The sequence below is a fragment of the Pleurodeles waltl genome, chromosome 2_2 (assembly GCF_031143425.1).
Source record: "Pleurodeles waltl isolate 20211129_DDA chromosome 2_2, aPleWal1.hap1.20221129, whole genome shotgun sequence".
NCBI lineage: Eukaryota > Metazoa > Chordata > Amphibia > Caudata > Salamandridae > Pleurodeles > Pleurodeles waltl.
In genome coordinates this window covers 114,649,860-114,670,088 of record NC_090439.1, presented here as the reverse complement: position 1 = coordinate 114,670,088, position 20,229 = coordinate 114,649,860, and the positions used below count along the sequence as shown (strand labels likewise).

The window sequence follows — 20,229 nt, the reverse complement described above, 5'->3', positions numbered from 1 at the left end:
TGGCTTAACCGGCATTGTGCCACAAACACTGTGACTTGTCTGCCTTCCTATCATCAGCAACCCCCCCCCCCTGGAATCATTGTGAAATGCGAAACCTCTCACTCTCTTTTAGTTCTTTTGGAAAGCATCAACTACCAGAGCCCCTGGATCCAGAATTGAAAAACATAAGCATCTGTACCATTCATCTTGACTCAAACACATCTACCTCCAATGGACCCATCCTTTCCTGAATCCATTAAAATAACTCTGGATTCATTATCCAATTGATGTAATCCCTCAAATCTTGAATTCCAGTCTGCCATTTAATATTATCCTGTGTGGTAAATACTCTGCCTTCAGTTTTGTTCTGTATTACATACAAACATTTCACTATTCCTTAGCCAGGCTTTTCAACTGTTTTGATCCAGAGACTCCTAAACAATATACCAACTACAATTGGTACTAATGGCGCCACAGCCGGAACTGAAGATCACAGACCTATAACCTTTGCCAAATTCCTAAATGTTATCACACCTTTTTCCATTAAACATAGAGGGGCATATTTATACTCTGTTTGCGCCGAATGTGCGTCAAAAATGTTGACACACAATCAGCGCAAACCCTGCCCCATATTTATACTTTGACGTCCGACCCCGCGGGCGTCAAAATTCCACCATGTGCGTCATTTTTTGGAAGGGGGAACCAGCCTTGCGTTAATTATATGCAAGGTAGGCGTGCCCTTCCAAAAAATGACTTTAAGGCCTGTGCCCCTTATTTATACTCTGACGTCATTTTGACGCACAGGAGGGGGTGGGCCTTAAAAAACGACGCACAGCCTGATGGGCGCTGTTTTTTAACGCCTGGGTCAGGGAAGGCGTTAAGGGACCTGTGGGCTCGGAAGAAGCCCAGAGGTGCCCTCCCCTGCCCCCAGGGACACCCCCTGCCACCCTTGCCCACCCCAGGTGGACACCCAAGGATGGAGGGACACATCCCAGGGAAGGAAAGGTAAGTTCGGGTAAGTATTTTTTTCAGATTTTTTTTGTGGCATACGGGGGCCTGATTTGGGCCCCCCTACATGGCACTATGCCCAATGACCATGCCCAGGGGACATAAGTCCCCTGGGCATGGCCATTGGGCAAGTCATGTCAGTGGAGGTTGGGCGTAAAAAAAAAATGGCGCAAATCCGGTTTGAGGCCTGAATTTTGCCTCAGACCTGACTTGCCCCATTTTTTGACGCACAACCCCCATTTTCCCATACGCCGGCGCTGCCAGGTGTGAGTTATTTTTTTTGACGCACACCAGTCCGCAGCGCCGGCTAACGTCATTCCATAAATAAGGCGCCCGCAAGGTGCGTTGGAATGGCGTTAGCCGGCGGTAAAAGTTTTGACGCACAACTGCGTTGGCGCAGTTGTGCGTCAAAAAGTATAAACATGGGCCAGAATATCTAATTTGATTATTCAAACCTTTTTCACAGGCAGTCTCGAAACAGCTTTCTCTATGTCCACTTAAGAACTCAAACACACTTTTCTTCACTGGATTCATTACTGGCTTCTCTAAATTTATAATAAAACCCAGTCTTCCCAAGAGACTCCTCACTGTTCAGACTCCTCACTGTTCGAAATGGTTCACCAACTACCCCTGGCTCTCAGATATTCAGATTTCTCCAAATAGACTATCATTCTCATATCTTTTGCCATCAAATAAGCTGCGCCTTTATAAAATACCAAGGTGCAGACAACAGCTCGAACAGTATACTCAAATATTGGTGAAATTTGCCATGGCCATCTCAGTAGTAAAAAAACGTATGCTACTGGGGCTCTTAAGTATGTATTCTTCACATTTAGTTTCACTAACGAGTCTTGTTTCTGCAATATATCTGGTAATAGATAAATCATCTCCATTTTGAATGATACATATATTGTCTCCAACTCGAATGTCTGTACACTATATACTTCTTCAGTTCTCAAATTTATTATTGTCCTTGGGCCTTTATCTTTCCGTTCTACAAAAACAAGTACACTTAAAGTTTACTCTGTTCTGGAACCTTTTTAATATACCCCTTTATCCAGCATCTGCTGCATCTCTTCATCTACAAGATTCCTCTGACGGCTAATAAATTACAACTCCCTTGGTTCCCATCTTTGTAAACTTATGTTCGATGGCATATGTTGCTGCAGATACACATGTTTGGCACAGTCCGCTGCCTGGTGTTGGGCTCGGAGTATTACAAGTTGTTTTTCTTCGAAGAAGTCTTTTTGGTCACGGGACCGAAGGACTCCTCCCTCTTTGGCTCCATTGCGCATGGGCGTCGACTCCATCTTAGATTGTTTTTTTCCGCTGTCGGGTTCGGACGTATTCCTTTTCGCTCCGTGTTTCGGTTCGGAAAGTTAGTCAGAATCTCGGAAGAAAGCGTCGGTATTGTTCCGTTCGGTATCGGGATAGTTAGGTACATCGACACCGATCATCGGAAGACTTTGGGGCAGTTTCGATCCCCCATCGGGGCCTGGTCGGCCCGACCGCGTGCGACATCGAAGCCGTTGGAACGGACCCCGTTTCGTTTCTGCCCAAAATGTCACAGTAAGTATCCTTATACAGATCAGCACTTGGTCTGTAACTTGTGCTTGTCCCCCGAGCACAAGGAGGATACCTGTGAAGCCTGTCGAGCCTTCCGGTCCAGAAAAACACTCCGGGACCGAAGAGCCAGGCGTCACCAAATGGCGTCCACGTCGACAAAACAACGTTTCGACGACGAAGAGGAAACATTCTCGGTTCCGGAATCAGAATCCGGAGACTCCGACGTCGAACAACAGCAACAAACTGTGAGTAAGACGTCGAAAAGTAAATCCATCGACAAACCGAAAGCCCAGGGGACGCCACTGCCAACAGGCCATGGCTCGACCCATAAATCAGGCGACCCGTCGAAGGGGCCGAAAAAGGGCACGCCCATAGCGAAGACACCCGACTCCGGTCGAGGGACCGCCATGGAGCAACCTCGGAGCCGAGAAAGCGGCTCCGAGAGACAAAAACAAGATACCAGCACCGAAAAACATCGGCACCGAGAATCCATGCCGAAAGGAACAAAAATTCTGTCGGTGCCGAAACCGAAAAAAGATTCTCTCTCGGCGCCGAAAAATACCACACCTTCATCCTACTCAGAGGAACAAGGACTAAGTGGCCAAATGCACAAATTTGGACAAGAGCTCCAAAGTGTAGAATCGGACTACACACAAAAGAGACTGTGCATCCAGCAAGATACAGGGAAGATATCAACCCTTCCCCCAATCATGAGGAAAAGAAGGATCGGACTTCCAAAGGATGACACACAACCACAAGCCAAAGTGGTTAAAAAAGTCACGCCTCCGCCCTCTCCTCCACAGGCATCGCCGGCACAAACACCGCCACAAATGCACTCACCAGCGCAAACTACCATAAGTCATGACGATCAGGATCAAGACGCCTGGGACCTGTATGACACCCCAGTGCCGGACAATGATCCCGAGTCATACCCCACAAAGCCGTCACCGCCAGAGGACAGTACCTCATACTCGCAACTGGTGGCTAGGGCTGCAGACTTCCACAATGTCCAACTGCATTCCGATCCTATAGAGGATGATTTCTTATTTAACACCCTCTCGGCTACACATAGCCAATATCAATGTCTCCCAATGCTACCAGGGATGTTACGGCACGCGAAACAAATTTTTGAGGAGCCCGTAAAATCAAGAGCCATCACCCCAAGGGTGGATAAGAAATACAAACCACCACCCACAGACCCAGTGTTTATTACTTCGCAGTTACCACCCGACTCTGTGGTAGTAGGGGCAGCTCGCAAAAGAGCAAATTCCCATACATCTGGCGACGCCCCACCTCCGGACAAAGAAAGCCGAAAATTTGACGCGGCAGGGAAAAGAGTGGCGTCACAGGCAGCCAACCAGTGGCGCATCGCAAATTCACAAGCGCTGCTGGCCAGATATGACCGCGCACACTGGGACGAGATGCAACTTCTCGTAGACCATCTTCCCCAGGAATACTAAAAAAGGGCGCAGCAAATAGTGGAAGAGGGACAAACGATCTCAAACAATCAAATCCGCTCTTCACTAGACGCAGCCGATACTGCAGCAAGAACAGTCAACACTGCTGTCACCATAAGGAGACACGCTTGGCTACGCACTTCAGGCTTCAAACCTGAAATCCAGCAGGCTGTCCTTAATATGCCCTTCAACGAGAAACAACTGTTTGGCTCTGAAGTGGATACAGCCATTGAAAAACTTAAAAAGGACACAGACACGGCCAAAGCCATGGGCGCACTCTACTCCCCGCAGAGCAGAGGCTCTTTCAGAAAAACTCCATTTAGAGGGGGTTTCGTGGCCAACCCACAGACACCACCAGCCAACAATCAAGAACCACACCATATCAGGGTTCCTTCCAAAGGGGTGGTTTCAGGGGATATCGGGGGGGTCAATTCCCAAGGAGTAGGGGAAGATTCCAGACTCCAAAAACACCTCCACCTAAACAGTGACTTTCAAGTCACGCAACCCCTTCACTCAACACCAGTGGGGGGAAGACTAAGCCAATTCCACCAATCTTGGCAACAGATTACAACAGACAATTGGGTATTAGCAATAATCCAACATGGCTATTGCATAGAATTCCACAACTTCCCACCAAACATCCCCCCCAAAACACGCAAAATGTCACAACATCATTTAGAACTTTTAGGACTAGAAGTTCAAGCACTACTGCAAAAGGATGCAATAGAATTAGTACCAGTACAACAAAAAAACACAGGAGTTTACTCCCTGTACTTTCTAATCCCAAAAACAGACGAAACATTGAGACCAATATTAGATCTCAGGACACTAAATACCTACATCATATCGGACCATTTTCACATGGTCACACTACAAGACATCATTCCACTGCTCAAACAGCAAGATTACATGACCACATTAGACCTAAAGGATGCGTACTTTCATATACCAATACACCCTTCTCACAGAAAGTACCTACGGTTCGTATTCAAAGGAATACATTACCAATTCAAGGTGTTGCCATTCGGAATAACAACTGCACCAAGAGTGTTCACAAAATGTCTAGCAGTAGTAGCAGCACACATCAGGAGACAACAGATACATGTGTTCCCTTACCTAGACGACTGGCTAATCAAAACCAACACAGTAAAAAAATGCGCAAACGACACCACCTTTGTCATACAAACCCTTCACAAACTGGGGTTTTCCATCAACTACACAAAATCACACCTAGAACCGTGTCAAACACAACAATATCTAGGAGCAACCATCAACACATCAAAAGGAATTGCCACTCCAAGTCCACAAAGAGTGCAGGCATTCCACAAGCTAATAAGTGCTATGTTTCCAAACCAAAACATACAAGCAAAATTTGCGCTAAAACTTCTAGGCATGATGTCATCATGCATAGCCATTGTCCCAAACGCAAGACTACACATGCGACCCTTACAACAGTGTCTAGCATCACAATGGTCACAGGCACAGGGTCAACTTCAAAATCTGGTGTTGGTAGACCGCCAAACATACCTCTTGCTTCTATGGTGGAACAGCAAAAATTTAAACAAAGGGCAGACGTTTCAGGACCCAGTGCCTCAATACGTTATAACAACAGATGCTTCCATGACAGGGTGGGGAGCACACCTCAATCACCACAGCATTCAAGGACAATGGGATATACACGAAACAAAACTTCATATCAATTACCTAGAACTGTTGGCAGTATTTCTAGCGTTAAAAGCCTTCCAACCCATAATAACACACAAATACATTCTTGTCAAAACAGACAACATGACAACAATGTATTATCTAAACAAACAAGGAGGAACACACTCAACACAATTGTGCCTCCTAACACAAAAAATTTGGCAGTGGGCGATTCACAACAACATTCGCCTAATAGCACAATTTATTCCAGGAATACAAAACCAACTAGCAGACAACCTTTCGCGAGACCACCAACAAGTCCACGAATGGGAAATTCACCCCCAAGTTCTGAACAAGTACTTTCAAATTTGGGGAACACCCCAGATAGATTTGTTCGCAACAAGAGAAAACTCAAAATGCCAAAACTTCGCATCCAGGTACCCACACCGCGAATCACAAGGCAATGCTCTATGGATGAATTGGTCAGGGATATTTGCGTACGCTTTTCCCCCTCTCCCTCTCCTTCCATATCTAGTAAACAAGTTGAGTCAAAACCAACTCAAACTCATACTGATAGCACCCACATGGGCAAGACAACCTTGGTATACAACTCTACTAGACCTTTCACTAGTACCGCATGTCAAACTACCCAACAGGCCAGATCTGTTAACACAACACAAACAACAGATCAGACATCCAAACCCAGCATCATTGAATCTGGCAATTTGGCTCCTGAAATCCTAGAATTCGGACACTTGGACCTCACACAAGAATGCATGGAGGTCATAAAACAAGCTAGAAAACCTTCCACTAGACACTGCTATGCATCTAAGTGGAAAAGATTTGTTTACTACTGCCATGCCAATCAAATACAACCAGTACATGCCTCTACTAAAGACATAGTAGGATACTTACTACATTTGCAAAAAGCAAATCTCGCTTTTTCATCTATAAAAATACACCTCGCAGCTATATCTGCTTACCTACAAACTACTCATTCATCGTCTCTATTTAGAATACCAGTTATTAAAGCATTCATGGAAGGGCTAAAAAGAATTATACCACCAAGAACACCACCAGTTCCTTCATGGAACCTTAACATCGTCTTAACAAGACTCATGGGTCCCCCTTTCGAACCCATGCATTCCTGTGAAATGCAATATCTAACCTGGAAGGTCGCATTTCTCATTGCAATCACATCCCTCAGAAGAGTAAGTGAAATACAGGCATTTACCATACAAGAACCATTTATTCAAATACACAACAATAAAATAGTTCTAAGAACAAATCCAAAATTTCTGCCAAAAGTAATCTCACCATTCCATTTAAATCAAACGGTAGAATTGCCAGTGTTCTTCCCACAACCAAATTCTGTGGCTGAAAGGGCACTACATACATTAGACATCAAAAGAGCACTAATGTATTACATTGACAGAACAAAGCTAATCAGGAAAACAAAACAACTGTTCATAGCTTTTCAAAAACCACACATAGGAAATCCAATCTCTAAACAAGGCATTGCTAGATGGATAGTCAGATGCATTCAAACATGCTATCTTAAAGCCAAAAGAGAATTGCCTATTACACCAAAGGCACACTCAACCAGAAAGAAAGGTGCTACAATGGCCTTTCTAGGAAACATTCCTATGAGCGAAATATGTAAGGCTGCAACCTGGTCTACGCCTCATACGTTTACTAAACACTACTGTGTAGACGTACTAAATGCACAACAAGCTACAGTGGGCCAAGCTGTACTAAGAACATTATTCCAAACTACTTCAACTCCTACAGGCTAAACCACCGCTTTTAGGGGAGGTAACTGCTTTATAGTCTATGCCAAACATGTGTATCTGCAGCAACATATGCCATCGAACTGAAAATGTCACTTACCCAGTGTACATCTGTTCGTGGCATTAGTCGCTGCAGATTCACATGTACCCTCCCACCTCCCCGGGAAGCCTGTAGCCGTTTAGAAGTAGATCATGAACCTTAAACATCTGAACATTTGTAAATAATTATTAGAAACTCTTATCATACATACATATTCACTCCATTGCATGGGCACTATTTATACCAAACAACTCCATCCTCACCCTCTGCTGGGAAAACAATCTAAGATGGAGTCGACGCCCATGCGCAATGGAGCCAAAGAGGGAGGAGTCCTTCGGTCCCGTGACCAAAAAGACTTCTTCGAAGAAAAACAACTTGTAATACTCCGAGCCCAACACCAGGCAGCGGACTGTGCCAAACATGTGAATCTGCAGCGACTAATGCCACGAACAGATGTACACTGGGTAAGTGACATTTTCATTTTCCTCTCTTTTCTGAAAGATTGTACTGTTTCTAACACCCATAGATCTGACGTTTTCTGTTGTCAAACCCTGATAAAGGTCCCTTAATCTTCGCCCTACCTTTTTTTTCTTGGATCTTCTTATTAATATTTATCTATTTAAGCTTATTCACTACAGTTCTGGTAACTGAATTTGTTACATAGATTCATACTTTGGATATATTCTCTGTCCCTTCAAACTCATTCCAGAAGAGCTAACAAAATATTACTTGTAGCAGATATGAACATTGGTAGCGATTAGCCACAAACTGGGACTGGAGTTGCTTTATCGAACAAATGCAAATGAGGGTAAGTCCTGATTAAGTTCTTCTTAACTCAGTGGATGTCTCTACATGGAGCATGTAACCCTACAAGTTATCTTTAAAATAAACAGCGTGTTCATAGGGTCACTGATGATTTTGTCGATTCAGCATTGAACATTAAACATTAAACAGAACATTATAAAACAGAATAATTATATAACAAAACTTGGAGTCTGATTGAAATGCCCCTAACCCCCGGCCCAAGGGCCGCCCAGTATAACTGGATAACTGACACTTCGCCCGTATCCAGGGTTTAGCATTAAAATAATTTGTCAGTGGTTTGTCTTGACTGTAAATGATATATAGAAGTAGATATGCCATGGAGGGTTCAGATAACCGTCTTAGCATATGGATTGCCTATTCCAGTGCTACTGCTGTGTCATGTGCATCTGCTTCACTAGTGTCCATGTCATGTTCTAACTCGCGTAGATGAGTCAGCATTGCGTCCCAGCTAGTAGATAGGGGATATTTGCGCATGCCAAAGCGTATTTGCATCTTAGCACCACTCCCTCAGCTTCAGCCCACATCAGAAAAGAGTTCTCCCTCGCCAGCACGGATGGAGGCTCAGTGACTTTCCATCTCTGAGTGAGGAAGCGCTTGGCTGTTAGAAGGCCAAGGTCCAGGACTCTCGTGGAGGCTTTATGTTTATCTATTGGGAAGAGGCCAAGGATATAGGACTTCCATGTGTTAAATTGTGGGCGTGACGTGCATGCTGATAGACATGATGTTATTCTGTGCCAATAGTTGCTTAAGGAGGGACAGGACCACAGCATGTGAAGAATATCCACCCCCACTAGCCTACAGCGGGGGCAAGCTCCGTCGACACGGTTGAAGTATTTATTAATGCGCGCCGGGGTGAGGAAAGTGCTATGAATAATATAAAATTGGATAAGGTGGAATCTGGAGTTGCGGGGAATGTTAGTGTGGCTGGATAGTGCTGCTTCCCATGCTGTATTAGTAAAGGGTTTAGTCAAGTCGCCCTCCCAGGTGGTGCGCAGCGCGGCGTGGGTATATAGCGTGTGCATTCTAAGAGCTTCAGTGAACCACTGTATCAGATGTCTGCTTTGCCCCATAACTTGTATATATTGTACAAGTAAGTGTGTTGGGGGTTCAATTGCCATATCCCCCAAATGCTTGACAATGCCCTCACCAATTAGTTGTATGGTAAAAATTGTCCTGCCGGGAGGCCAGTTTCTGCTGTCAGTTCATTAAACGGGGTTAGCCAGTTTTCGCTTTAGAGGTGGCCCAGTGTGTATAAATCTGCAGCATGCCAAGGCCCCAGTTCAGTAGAAGTTGTGATCCTTGTACCGCTTTGCGTACCCAGCAGTGCCAATGCTGGGGCATAGGGAATTGTTTCACTTGTGAGGCGTAAACAACTGTGATAGCAACAATGTACCACATTTAAAAAGAGTTCTACAGGTGGTTTTGCAATTGTGAGTGGATCGAAGAGGTGCATGATCTGTGTCCAGGGTGGGGAGTTAGTTGCTGTGTCATATAGTTGAAGACCCACCATCCATCGCGCCACCCACTGAAGTTGAGATGCCAAGTAATTCTGTTCCATATTTGGCACCGAGAGGCCACCTTGAGTCAAAGGTAAGTAGAGTGTTTTTCAACGCCACTCTGCATCGGCCTTTGTTCCAGATAAATTCCCTCATTCTGGGCTCTAATTCTTTAAAAAAGCTGGCTGGGACGTAGTATGATAAGTTGGAGAAGAAGTATAATAAGCGAGGGAGCACTATCATTTTCAGGAGGGTGATCCTTTCTGCCACTGAGAGTGTTTGCCAAAAGGTCATTTGGGAACGAACAGATGATACTGCCTTTCTGAGGTTCCCATCATGAATATCCTCCTCCCTGTGGAATATGTGTATACCCAGGTATCGGAAAGTCCTGGATTGCCAAAGAACGTTGACTCCTAAGAGACGCAAGTCCAAGTCTGGCAGATTTGGATTGAAGGGGAAGAGGCATGATTTCGCCCAGTTAACTCGCAGGCCAGACAGGGTGGCAAACCGTTGCAGAATGGCCGTAATTTTAGGAGGGGTGTTATCAATGTCTCTGAAGTATAACAGGAGATCGTCCGCATATAAAGATATGATATGTGGGCCATCACCCAGTAGGATGCTCCAGTCCTTTTCTCTCTTGTGAAGCTCCACAGCCAGAGGCCCCATTGCTAGAGAAAACAGTAGTGGCGAGAGGGGGCAGCCCTGTCGAGTACCCAAGCCCACCTCAACTGGGCCAGAAATGATCGTGCCTACCTTGACCCTGAACCGAGGTAGAGTATACAGCAGTTTTACCATACGCAGGAAAGAAGGGCCAAGACCAAATCGTTGCAGTGACTCGAACAGATCAGACCATTCCAAAGAGTCGAAGGCCTTCTCCAAGTCAAGTACCAGACATCCCGCTCGGGGCCAATCACGCGTTTAATATCTCATGACTCAAAATAGACGTCTGATTTTGTGTGAGGTGTCCTGTGCAGGTACAAAACTGTTCTGGTCTGGATGAACCAGCTGAGGGACCAAAGGCGCCACTCGCGTTGCCAAGGCCTTGGCCAGGATTTTATAGTCAGTATTGAGCATCGCCAGTGGTCTATAGGAGCCGAGCTCCAATGAGTCCTTGCCAGGTTTGGGAACCGACACCAGTAGCGCCTCTCAGTGCGATGCAGGTAGGGACGCCATTTGCAGTCCCGCCTCTTAGAGACAGAGAAGGCGAGGCACGAGTGTTGCAGAGAAGGACTTGTAAAAGTCAGACGGGAGGTCTTCTGGGCCTGCGGATTTACCTGCAGACATAGCATGTATACTATCATGCACTTCAGATAGCGTCAGGGGTGTCTCCAGTTCTCCCCGCCGGTCATCTGTCAGTCGAGGCAAGGTGATCAGAGAAAAAGATTTTGTTGTAATCCATCGGGTCTATTGTCGCAATGGAGCGGTAAAGTGTCCCATAGTATCTTGTGAGCTCAGAATGGATTTCTTGGGGAGTGTGGAGTATATTCCAGTTGGTGAGTGGAGTTCCATTATTGGACACGATCATGGTCTTGATGAATAAGCCAGGCCAACCGTTTGCCCGATCTGTTGGCAGATGCATGTGTGCTGGCTGAGTGGCCTGCATAATTTAAATAGCGTAGTCTTTCTAAAAAGGATATATGCTCTGCTCAGGCAGACGATAGTTGTGACGTCTCTGAGGAGTGTTGGGCAGTATTCTGTTCGTGTTACATCAGGGATCGTTCCACTTTTGTTAGGTCGCGTTCGATGGATTTGCGCAAGTTCTGCTGTGTGCCCATACAATGGCCTCTAATGACTGCTTTAAAAGCTTCACATTCAGTTAAGCCAGAAAATGCCGTGCCAGTGTTATGTTCAGAATATTTGGGAATTGCTTTGTCTAGCGATGCTTTAAATGCTGTGTCTTCTAACAGTTCGGGGCGGAGTCTCCAAGTAGGAACGCTTGTGGGAGATACGTCCCATCTCAAGTGCAGAAGCTGAGGATTGTGGTCTGAGTGAGTGCGGCCCAAATAGTCGTATCCCTACACTGCGGGATATAGGTTAATTGTACATAATATTCTCTATAGACGAACTTGTAATTGGTGTGGGACAGAAAAATACAAATAGACTCTGGTATTAGCATTACGTTGGCACCATATATTCAATAATCGCCAGTTATTTAAGGCACGTGCAGCCACCACGGCAAGCGCAGTGGGCAATGGTGGGAAAGATCGTTCCAAATAAGGATCCAGTACACTATTAAAATCATCCCCCAACAACCAGGGAAGGTCACTCCAATGAGAAAGCAGGCTGGATAACGAACAAACGAATGAAAGAATGAGGCCTAATCTCTGTTCGGAGCATATATGGAACCAAACACTATTGCACAGCCAGCAAGGCGTCCAAGTACCAGGGCATATCGCCCCTGTGCATCAATGATTTGATCTTCTGCCATAAAAGGAATGCCCGGTCTAATCCAGACAAAAGCCCCTCTGGTATAGGATGAGTAACCTGTTGCATAGAGTTGCCATCGCAACTGTAGTCTAGCTTCCTCCGGTTGCTTGAGGTGAGTTTACTGCAAGAGCGCTATATGAATTGAGTGTCTTCTAAGATATGACTAAATAGAATATCTACGTGCTGGCGTGTGTATACCTCGCACATTCCACGTAAGGATGGCGAAGGAGTTCATGGTGGGTCATTGTATTGATAGTGTCTCATAGTCCCACCCTTGGAGATCAGGGATTTTGCGCACCCCGCGACAGGGTCCCTGCGGGTCAGCGAGCAAGAAGATCTCAGGCTCCATTTAGAAACAAACAGATATAACTCAGGATCACTAACTAGAGGAAGAGTAACATGATAGAATACCATTAGAGCAGAGGGACAACTGGTATCTGCCCAAACAAAACAACTCGTCTGTTCGGCTTGACAAGTGTAAGGAAGAGGTCCCCGCAAATAGGGGAGTGGGATGGGCAAGGTGAGATGTGTTCGACAAAAACTAGGGCTTAACCCCTAGCCCAGCATAAACTCAGGCGGCCAACAGCAGCAGGATATAGCAGTATATATAGGAGACATGAGGCGGTGGGCCACCTGAGGGCCATCTGCCAGCCATAGTAGACACCAAGGCCAGTCCCAGCGCCGCCGAGCCATCCACGAGACCATGGGCAAGACAGCAAGGACACTTCAAGGACAGTTTTTGATTGCAACAAAGTGTGGCCTCCCAAGCGCCACATGCAGCCCCTCCGTTATCTGAATAATTGTTGGCTGTGTGTCAATATAGTAAGTTTAGAGTAGTTCGTCTGCCGTCTGTGGCGTCACCGCAGGGTGGGCAAAAGATCCCACTTCAGAAGAGGTTTCGAGAGAGGAAGCATGTTCTCCATTAGATTCTGAGAGCTCTGCTTCTGCATCCGAGACGATTGGAAGGACATTAATGGCTGTTGCAGACTGTAGTGCACAACGGCGTTCTTGTATAATTTGTTCCAGATCAGGGCCGTGTCTCACCTCCCTCGGGGCAATCACGTGTTTTTTTAGATTTCTCCGTTTGCGGGATTTCAGACCCCGCATTGCTGGTCTCTCTACTTCAACGTCACACCTGTTGATCTGATCCGTCGATTCCAGCCATTCCCAGGCCGCTCCTGGTATGTCAAAGAAGTGCGGTTTGCCATCACTTGCTACTCGCAGTCTGGATGGAAAAGAAGGGAGTATGACAAGTTAAGGGCACGGAGTTTGCTCTTTTTTGATAAGAAGGAAGAATGTTCTCTTTGTACGGCAATTGTGTAGTCTGGGAATAGTATGACCGGGGTGTTGTCCACTCGGATTGTTGGGAGCGATCTGACTGCACTGAGGATTATATCTCTGTCCACATAGTATAGCAGGCGAAGTAGAAAGGGATGTGAACCAGTGCCCGGCAGATGGGCCCTGGTGGGGGACTCTGTTGGCATGATCTACTGAAAAGAAAGGTGCAAAGAACTCTCTGGGACCAGCTCCCGGAGTCAGGTTTCAGAATAGGCAACCGCGTCCGGGCCCTCCACGCCTTCTGGGAGGCCTATGACACGAATGTTATTCCTCCTAGTGCACCCTTCAGCGTCCTCTACACGATGTTCCAGTTTCTGCCTGGTCCAGCGCCTTCTGTAGCAAAGTCTCCAGTTGATTGGTCTTGGGTGCCAGGTCATGGAGCTGGTCCTCCTATGAGTGGGTTTTGTCTGCTAGCTTGCGGTGATCCGCATGGAGCAAGGTGAGATCACTGGCCACTTTATCAATCTTGCGCTCCAGTGAGGTCCGAGCCTGATCTAAGGAGGTGCCTATGCTCTCCACTGCCGCCAGCACTGCGTCCAATTTGTGGCTGTCTGGGTTAAGGGCTTCTGTCTGCGATGTAGCCCCGCCCCCAAATGAAGGCGGCCTGCTTCTGCCATTGTATGGTCCGAGGGGGCGACGTGCATGAGCGCAGGTCGCAGCCGTGGGCGCTGGCCAAGCACCAATTTGTAGGGATGCGGGAGGCCCACTTGCATGCGCAGTGCAGTGGGAAAGGCACAGCAGCATGAGCAGCCTCCCTCTCCGCAGTATCTGAGTCGCAGGGGAGTCGTCTGGCAGCCACTCTGGTGATAAATAGTAGTAGTAGTGTCTAATTGCCCCAGCGCAATTGAAGAAGTCTTAAGGGGTGGGGGGGCAGGCAGACAGACAGAGTAGGGTCTCTCCCTTCACTCTTAGTTCCGTGCACCACGGCATTTACTTGTGGGCCCAGTGGCAGTCCCCATTCCAGGGATGCCGTCCGTTGTCAGCAATGGAAGCCGGCTCAGTAGTCAGCCGATGTAGGCAGGTCACCGCCACTCACAGGGCCCAGCATCTCGCCATTGCCATCTCACCACGACCAGCACCGCCCGCCTCACCTCATCCGGGCCCGGCGGCGCAATCGCAGGGATTCAGTCACCTCGTGCCCCATGCGCATGAGTGTCTCAGGACAGGCCACTCCTTTCACGTTACTCTGCAGGCCAGTGGCTCCGACGGCATCCCTGCAGTCTCTTCAGTGTGTCCGAGCGGCGCAGCCCACTCCTGAGGGAATCCGCTCAGGAGCGCATGAGCCTGCTGCTAATTGTCAGCCCCCCCAATGCCATATATTTGAACAATCTTTGCACTCTCTGTGGGTGTTAACTTGCACCTGTGTTATTCATTTTACTCCGCCTTTGGCTGCTATTACACGCAGTGGGGATAAAAAAAAAAACTGTTCTAAAACATTCTCTTCCTTGTAGCTAAAAGTATGAGAGTTGATAACTCTAGCTGGGACAGCATCCCCCTTCATCCCAGTTTCCCAGCCTTGGTACACTGTAGTGAGCCCATTATCTTAGAGACTGCTATTCACTGGACCAGTATTCACTCTTGCTTTACTAACCTTAATGCCTCCCTTTTATTAGTAGATTGTCCGCTTTACTGTGGACACGCAGACCAATGTATTGACTTTCAGTATTTATTCTTTACTAGGTGAGGATCCTTCCGCCACATTTGGCACCCATTGACTTTATGCCACACCCTGCCTCTTTCTCCCCCTTGCATTCTCTCCCTGGCCTATCCCCGACTTTATATCGTAGCTCTACTCTTTTTAATTTATTATTCAAAGGGTCCTATTTTTAAGGTCACTTTCCAAGTATGATTGATGTGTCACTTCTGGTGTAAAAGATTTGACATGACAGTCGAGTTGTTTCTACGATCCTTGGGCTTTTCTGTCATTTACGATATATTGCTCATACAGTAGATTGTGTATATACTATTCCAGTACTTCAGTCAGGCTTGTACTGTCTTGAACTGTACACCTACCGTGTTTGCCATGTCTTTTTACTTACTTAGAGTGAATTTTAGTTTGTAGCACTACTTATACTTACTGTGGTGATGGGTACCTTTTAATCTCCATCGATTTTACCTAAGGACTGATGTTAAATTTGTATATGCTGTCCCTATGCTTTTGTGATATCTTTTTGGAGTGATCGCACCTTACGTTTTAGGGCCTTTCCTTTCCCTATTCAGAGAGCATTAGATTGTCTGTTCCCTCTCTCTGCTGAGCACCCAATGAAGGAGTCTCAGGATTTATAGTACATTGTGTGATTGAGATTGGAGTGCAATGACACTACTCTGACCACCACACTGCATCCTTCAGTAGAAGTTGTTTTTTCGCATATTTGCAAATTGAAGGGGGTGGAAAAGTTTGTTTTGACCTAGTTGCCCGTTTGGCTAGGTCTGCGCTGTATATTATGCTTAACATGGTTAATAAATATATTAAGTATTATAAGCAAAAAGTTGTCACTACGTTTGTAAAGACCTGCATGAAAAAATTTCCTTTTTCGCTAACTTCCATTTCGGATTTTCAACACATAATGCATGTAATACATTACTGAGATTAAGTGAAAACGCCATCTTTTGGAGAACTTTGATAACCGTGCAGAGGACTGAGTTTGCAGTTTTATTAGCAAATGTTTATAGTAGGAGTTAAAAAGACTAGGTGGACAGCGTGGGGGAGTAAAAACACGGCAATGTCGATGCAAGTCATAACATTTCAACACCTCTGCTACCTCTTATGCACCTAAGGTTACTGTCCAGCAATTACTTCTTAGCGATGTTGTGGCCCATATTCTCTTTCACTCTATTTTTCGGTAAATGACACGAACCAAGTGAACACTGAAACAAGATGTGTTTGACAATAGTCATATTAGCCACTGACTATTGAAAGGTTTCAGCTGATTGCAGACTTTGAATCCTTCACTCCGCAAGCACAACATTAACACGTTTCTTTGCTCCACATAGCACCAGCTCAGCACGAGATATTGTTATTTGCACGTCGATTTCCTGTCTCAGGCCTTTGTCTTTCCCAGGGTTCATTCACAAAATATGAAATGCAGTATCAGTCAGTGAGTGCCCCTTTTGAATTGATGATGTGCAGACCCGACCGAAAAAGTAGACGAATGTTCACCATCTTGTCTGTGTGGTTGTCTCTGTTCATCCAAGGTCACCATGTGTCATACCTGTATGCTCTATGCACACCTCCCACAACATCCCCAGGCCCCTAACACAGTTGCAGAGTCAACCAGATTGCTGGGGTCTCTAATGATTTTAAGAGTAAAGTCTGTATTCTTAAAGTATCGCCTCTACTAATCCCTGCAAGCCTCTCAAATTATTTGTAGAGCATAATGTACTGACAATTCCACCATATTAGTTTTTACATCCTCACTTACTTATGATTACGCATCCCTGATTGCAGTAATGTTATAGATTAACACTTCTGTTGTAATACTGTTGGCAAATTGTGTGCATGTAGTAGAGTCTTCCAGTAGTCCATCACACACTAGAGTCTGATTCCGTTCTATGGAACTACGTGCTCATTAGATGTAACTTTTTCCACGAATAACTTGGACTGCCCAATGTTTCATGAAAAAGTTGTTAAATTGTTGAAATGCAGCAGATATGTCCATAAATCAAAAGGCATCACCTTAGAAGTGACAGTGTAGTGGTAAACAGAGTCTTTGATTCTAGCTTTGTTGACGCGCTCCAAGTATGCAGCTAACAAAAGCATTCTTCCCGAACTTCTCCAGGGGAGAAAATGAAAGGGAAACGCCTCCCGGGAAAGCAAAATTCCTCTGTTGAAATTTGTGAGCCGAAACTGCAGTTTAACTGTGGTTGGGAAAAGTAGAGCAGTGGCCCTCTGTAAGCAGCAGTCCTAATGTTCTTTCTATCTACTTTTTGCATGTGCTTTATAGATTAGGATTGACATGTACTATCTGTATGACGCACTCCCCTTACGGCATTTGTTTAATAAACTAAGCATAACATTAAACCTTAGCTGATAGTGGCTCAAATAGGAGCGGAAAAATAAAATATTGTGAGTTTTGGATACCTAACTTTTCTTTAGTATAATTGCATGAGCAATAAACATTGGTGAGATTCCTGGTACCTTATTAAAATACCAGTTTATGTACAGTTTAATATTGTTTGTGCTGGAACTCATGAAAGCTCTCTTGGATTTTTAGGTTTCCCGTATAGCAGAAAGTGAGCAGGGTGTCATGTTGATGCTGGGACGGTGCTTACCACACATAGTTCCAAATGTACTGCTTGCAAAGCGGGAGGTGAGTAGAAATACAACTATCCCATGCTCATTGCCACCATTGTTCGAATCAGTTTCATTTCAAAGTGTATTTTATGTTTGTGAAAGTCAGTTTCTTGCAATCATATTCTTACTTTTGTGCATGCATCTCTGCTCCTAGAGAATGGTTTCCCACCTCTGTCAGGTGAGTCCAAATTTGATTGCATGCTATACTCATCCCCATCCTTTGCTTCATGCATCTGCATTATGCTAAACTAACTTACTGTAGGTCCATTAGGCCCCTCAACATGGGCCTTTCTAACTTGAAACATAGCTACATTTATTCTAGTGTGCACTCACACTGTTATTGAACCCACAAAACCAATTGCTCATAACTCGTCTGTAATAGATGAAACACTGTTCTTCAGATAGGATTTTGTTATGTTTCATAAATTAGATATTTGGCATTTTATCATATGATACATAAAAAAAGATAAAGCATTTCAATTTAGTTCTGTCATGGATGTGAGCAGATTCACACTAAAACACATTTGTGAGTGCCTTTATATAGTACATATTTTCTTTTGTTCTCAAGCGCTAACACAACTGGAATGGGACATCCAACTTGAAGTTTCACACTGACTGTTTCAGTTCAACAATCTTTTCAAGACCTACAGTATTCTAGATTAATAGTGTACATTTGTCAAGGTATTATGAAGTTGTGCTCCCAAAATAACATGTTAAGTCAGAAAATTAGCACTGATCCCACAGTAAACATTAACATATATTCTTGAAAAGAAATGTTTTCTGGTGGATAGAAATTAATTTCTGCTGGCGTAATGCAGATTCTGTGACTGAAATATTTATGATTTAACCCTCAGTGAAACATGTTTCTCCATTATGTGCTTTTCACTGATATTCAAGAACATTGAAAATGTTTGCCGATGTGCAGGATCCCAGAACACTTTCCAAGACTAGAATTTTTGGGGATTTGGACATATGTGTTTCTTAACACAGCATCCCCGTATTTTTTTTTTTTTAAACAAAAACGGGCCCAATTAAACCTTATGGAAAACTTTAAAGGAACCAACTTTTGAAAAATCATGAAATTAATTGCATCTTTTTCAGGCTGACCTTCCATTCTGAATGGCACTAGTTTGGCAGCTGAGAGGCATTCGTTTTCTACTTTGTGGAGTTAAGTTCCTCTAAACTGGGGCCTGGACGTTTTTCACATTTTTCACCAACTCCACCAGACTTTGATAAAAATTACCATCCTTTAACATCTCTTGGTGAGAGCTTTGATTGTGTTGCAGTTTTTTCTTACAGGAAGATGCAGTGTTTGCTGTTTTTAAAGAGCCTTCATCTGGTAAAAAATAAGTTTGCGAAACAGCTACATACCCCTTGATACAAAGGGTATGTAGTCTTCATGACAACCAACTGACGCCAAAATGCTTTATTGCCAGAAAGTTCCAATTATTCCATTAAAGTATAGAAAATGTGACCAGCATAGAGGTAGGGAACATTGCTGAAAATCTTATTCGAAGCTTCTTGTGGTTTTGCAGCCTTCAGAAAAGTCTTGGTGTGGATGATTGACTGCAGTTTAGTGCTTCCCCAGTCCATCTTTGACTGCACTCCACAGAAGGACTCAGGAAAACAGAGGCTTGACCTACATCTCAGCCCCATTTCCACTCCTCAAAATAAATATTAGAAAGCACAGAGACTTCAAACGTCTCCAGATCTGAGGGTCATTAAGAGCAGCAGCATTGGACTGGACTTCAACTTTTACTTAAAGTAAAATAAATGTGTCATTTTTATGTGCTTTCTCCAAGAAAGCAGATAGCATCAAAAGATGTTCTTCCAGCACCTACACTTGAAAAACCTTTGCCTAGGAAGAGAGCTAAAACTCTTTGCAGAGACTGCATGCTAGACCCATACACTCCAGCCTCACCTACAAAGCCTCATATTCTAGGAAAAGAGAGGCAACCTTATAGTCACAATGGAGTCAATAATTCTGGCTTCTCTGACCAGCTTTCCTTTAATGATCTAGAAGTTGAATGGATCACCAATTTTAGGAACGTCCAACATGTCTTCTGATGTTTTCCAGGCCATTGGTAGCATTAGAAACTTTGAAACACCTACAGTCTTAAGAATTTCAAATACCTTTATCAGTATTGTTCACTTCAGCTACAGTGAAGGTAGTAATCCCCCAGCACCCTAGCTAAAATAAATTTTACAAAGAAAACCTCGAACCGCTGTATTTTAGAATGGACCTCATTAATGTGGCTTCATTATTACACAATTGACAACAGCTGAGCTCTTCATAGCCCCTTCTGTTGTATCGTATGCAGTTGCATTTTACGAAAAGACCAGCAGATCTCTGATAGAAGCCCAT

General features: G+C 44.8%; 1 protein-coding gene across 6 annotated transcripts in view; it reads left to right on the top strand.

The window, feature by feature from the left end:
- RELCH (RAB11 binding and LisH domain, coiled-coil and HEAT repeat containing) overlaps window positions 1–20,229 on the top strand; it is a 1,006,576-nt gene that overhangs the window by 334,539 nt on the left and 651,808 nt on the right. For all 6 annotated transcript variants that reach the window (XM_069219494.1, XM_069219496.1, XM_069219495.1 and 3 more), the window contains one exon: window positions 17,785–17,880. In XM_069219494.1, the coding sequence (XP_069075595.1) occupies window positions 17,785–17,880 (96 nt within the window). The remainder of the gene's footprint in view (window positions 1–17,784; window positions 17,881–20,229) is intronic.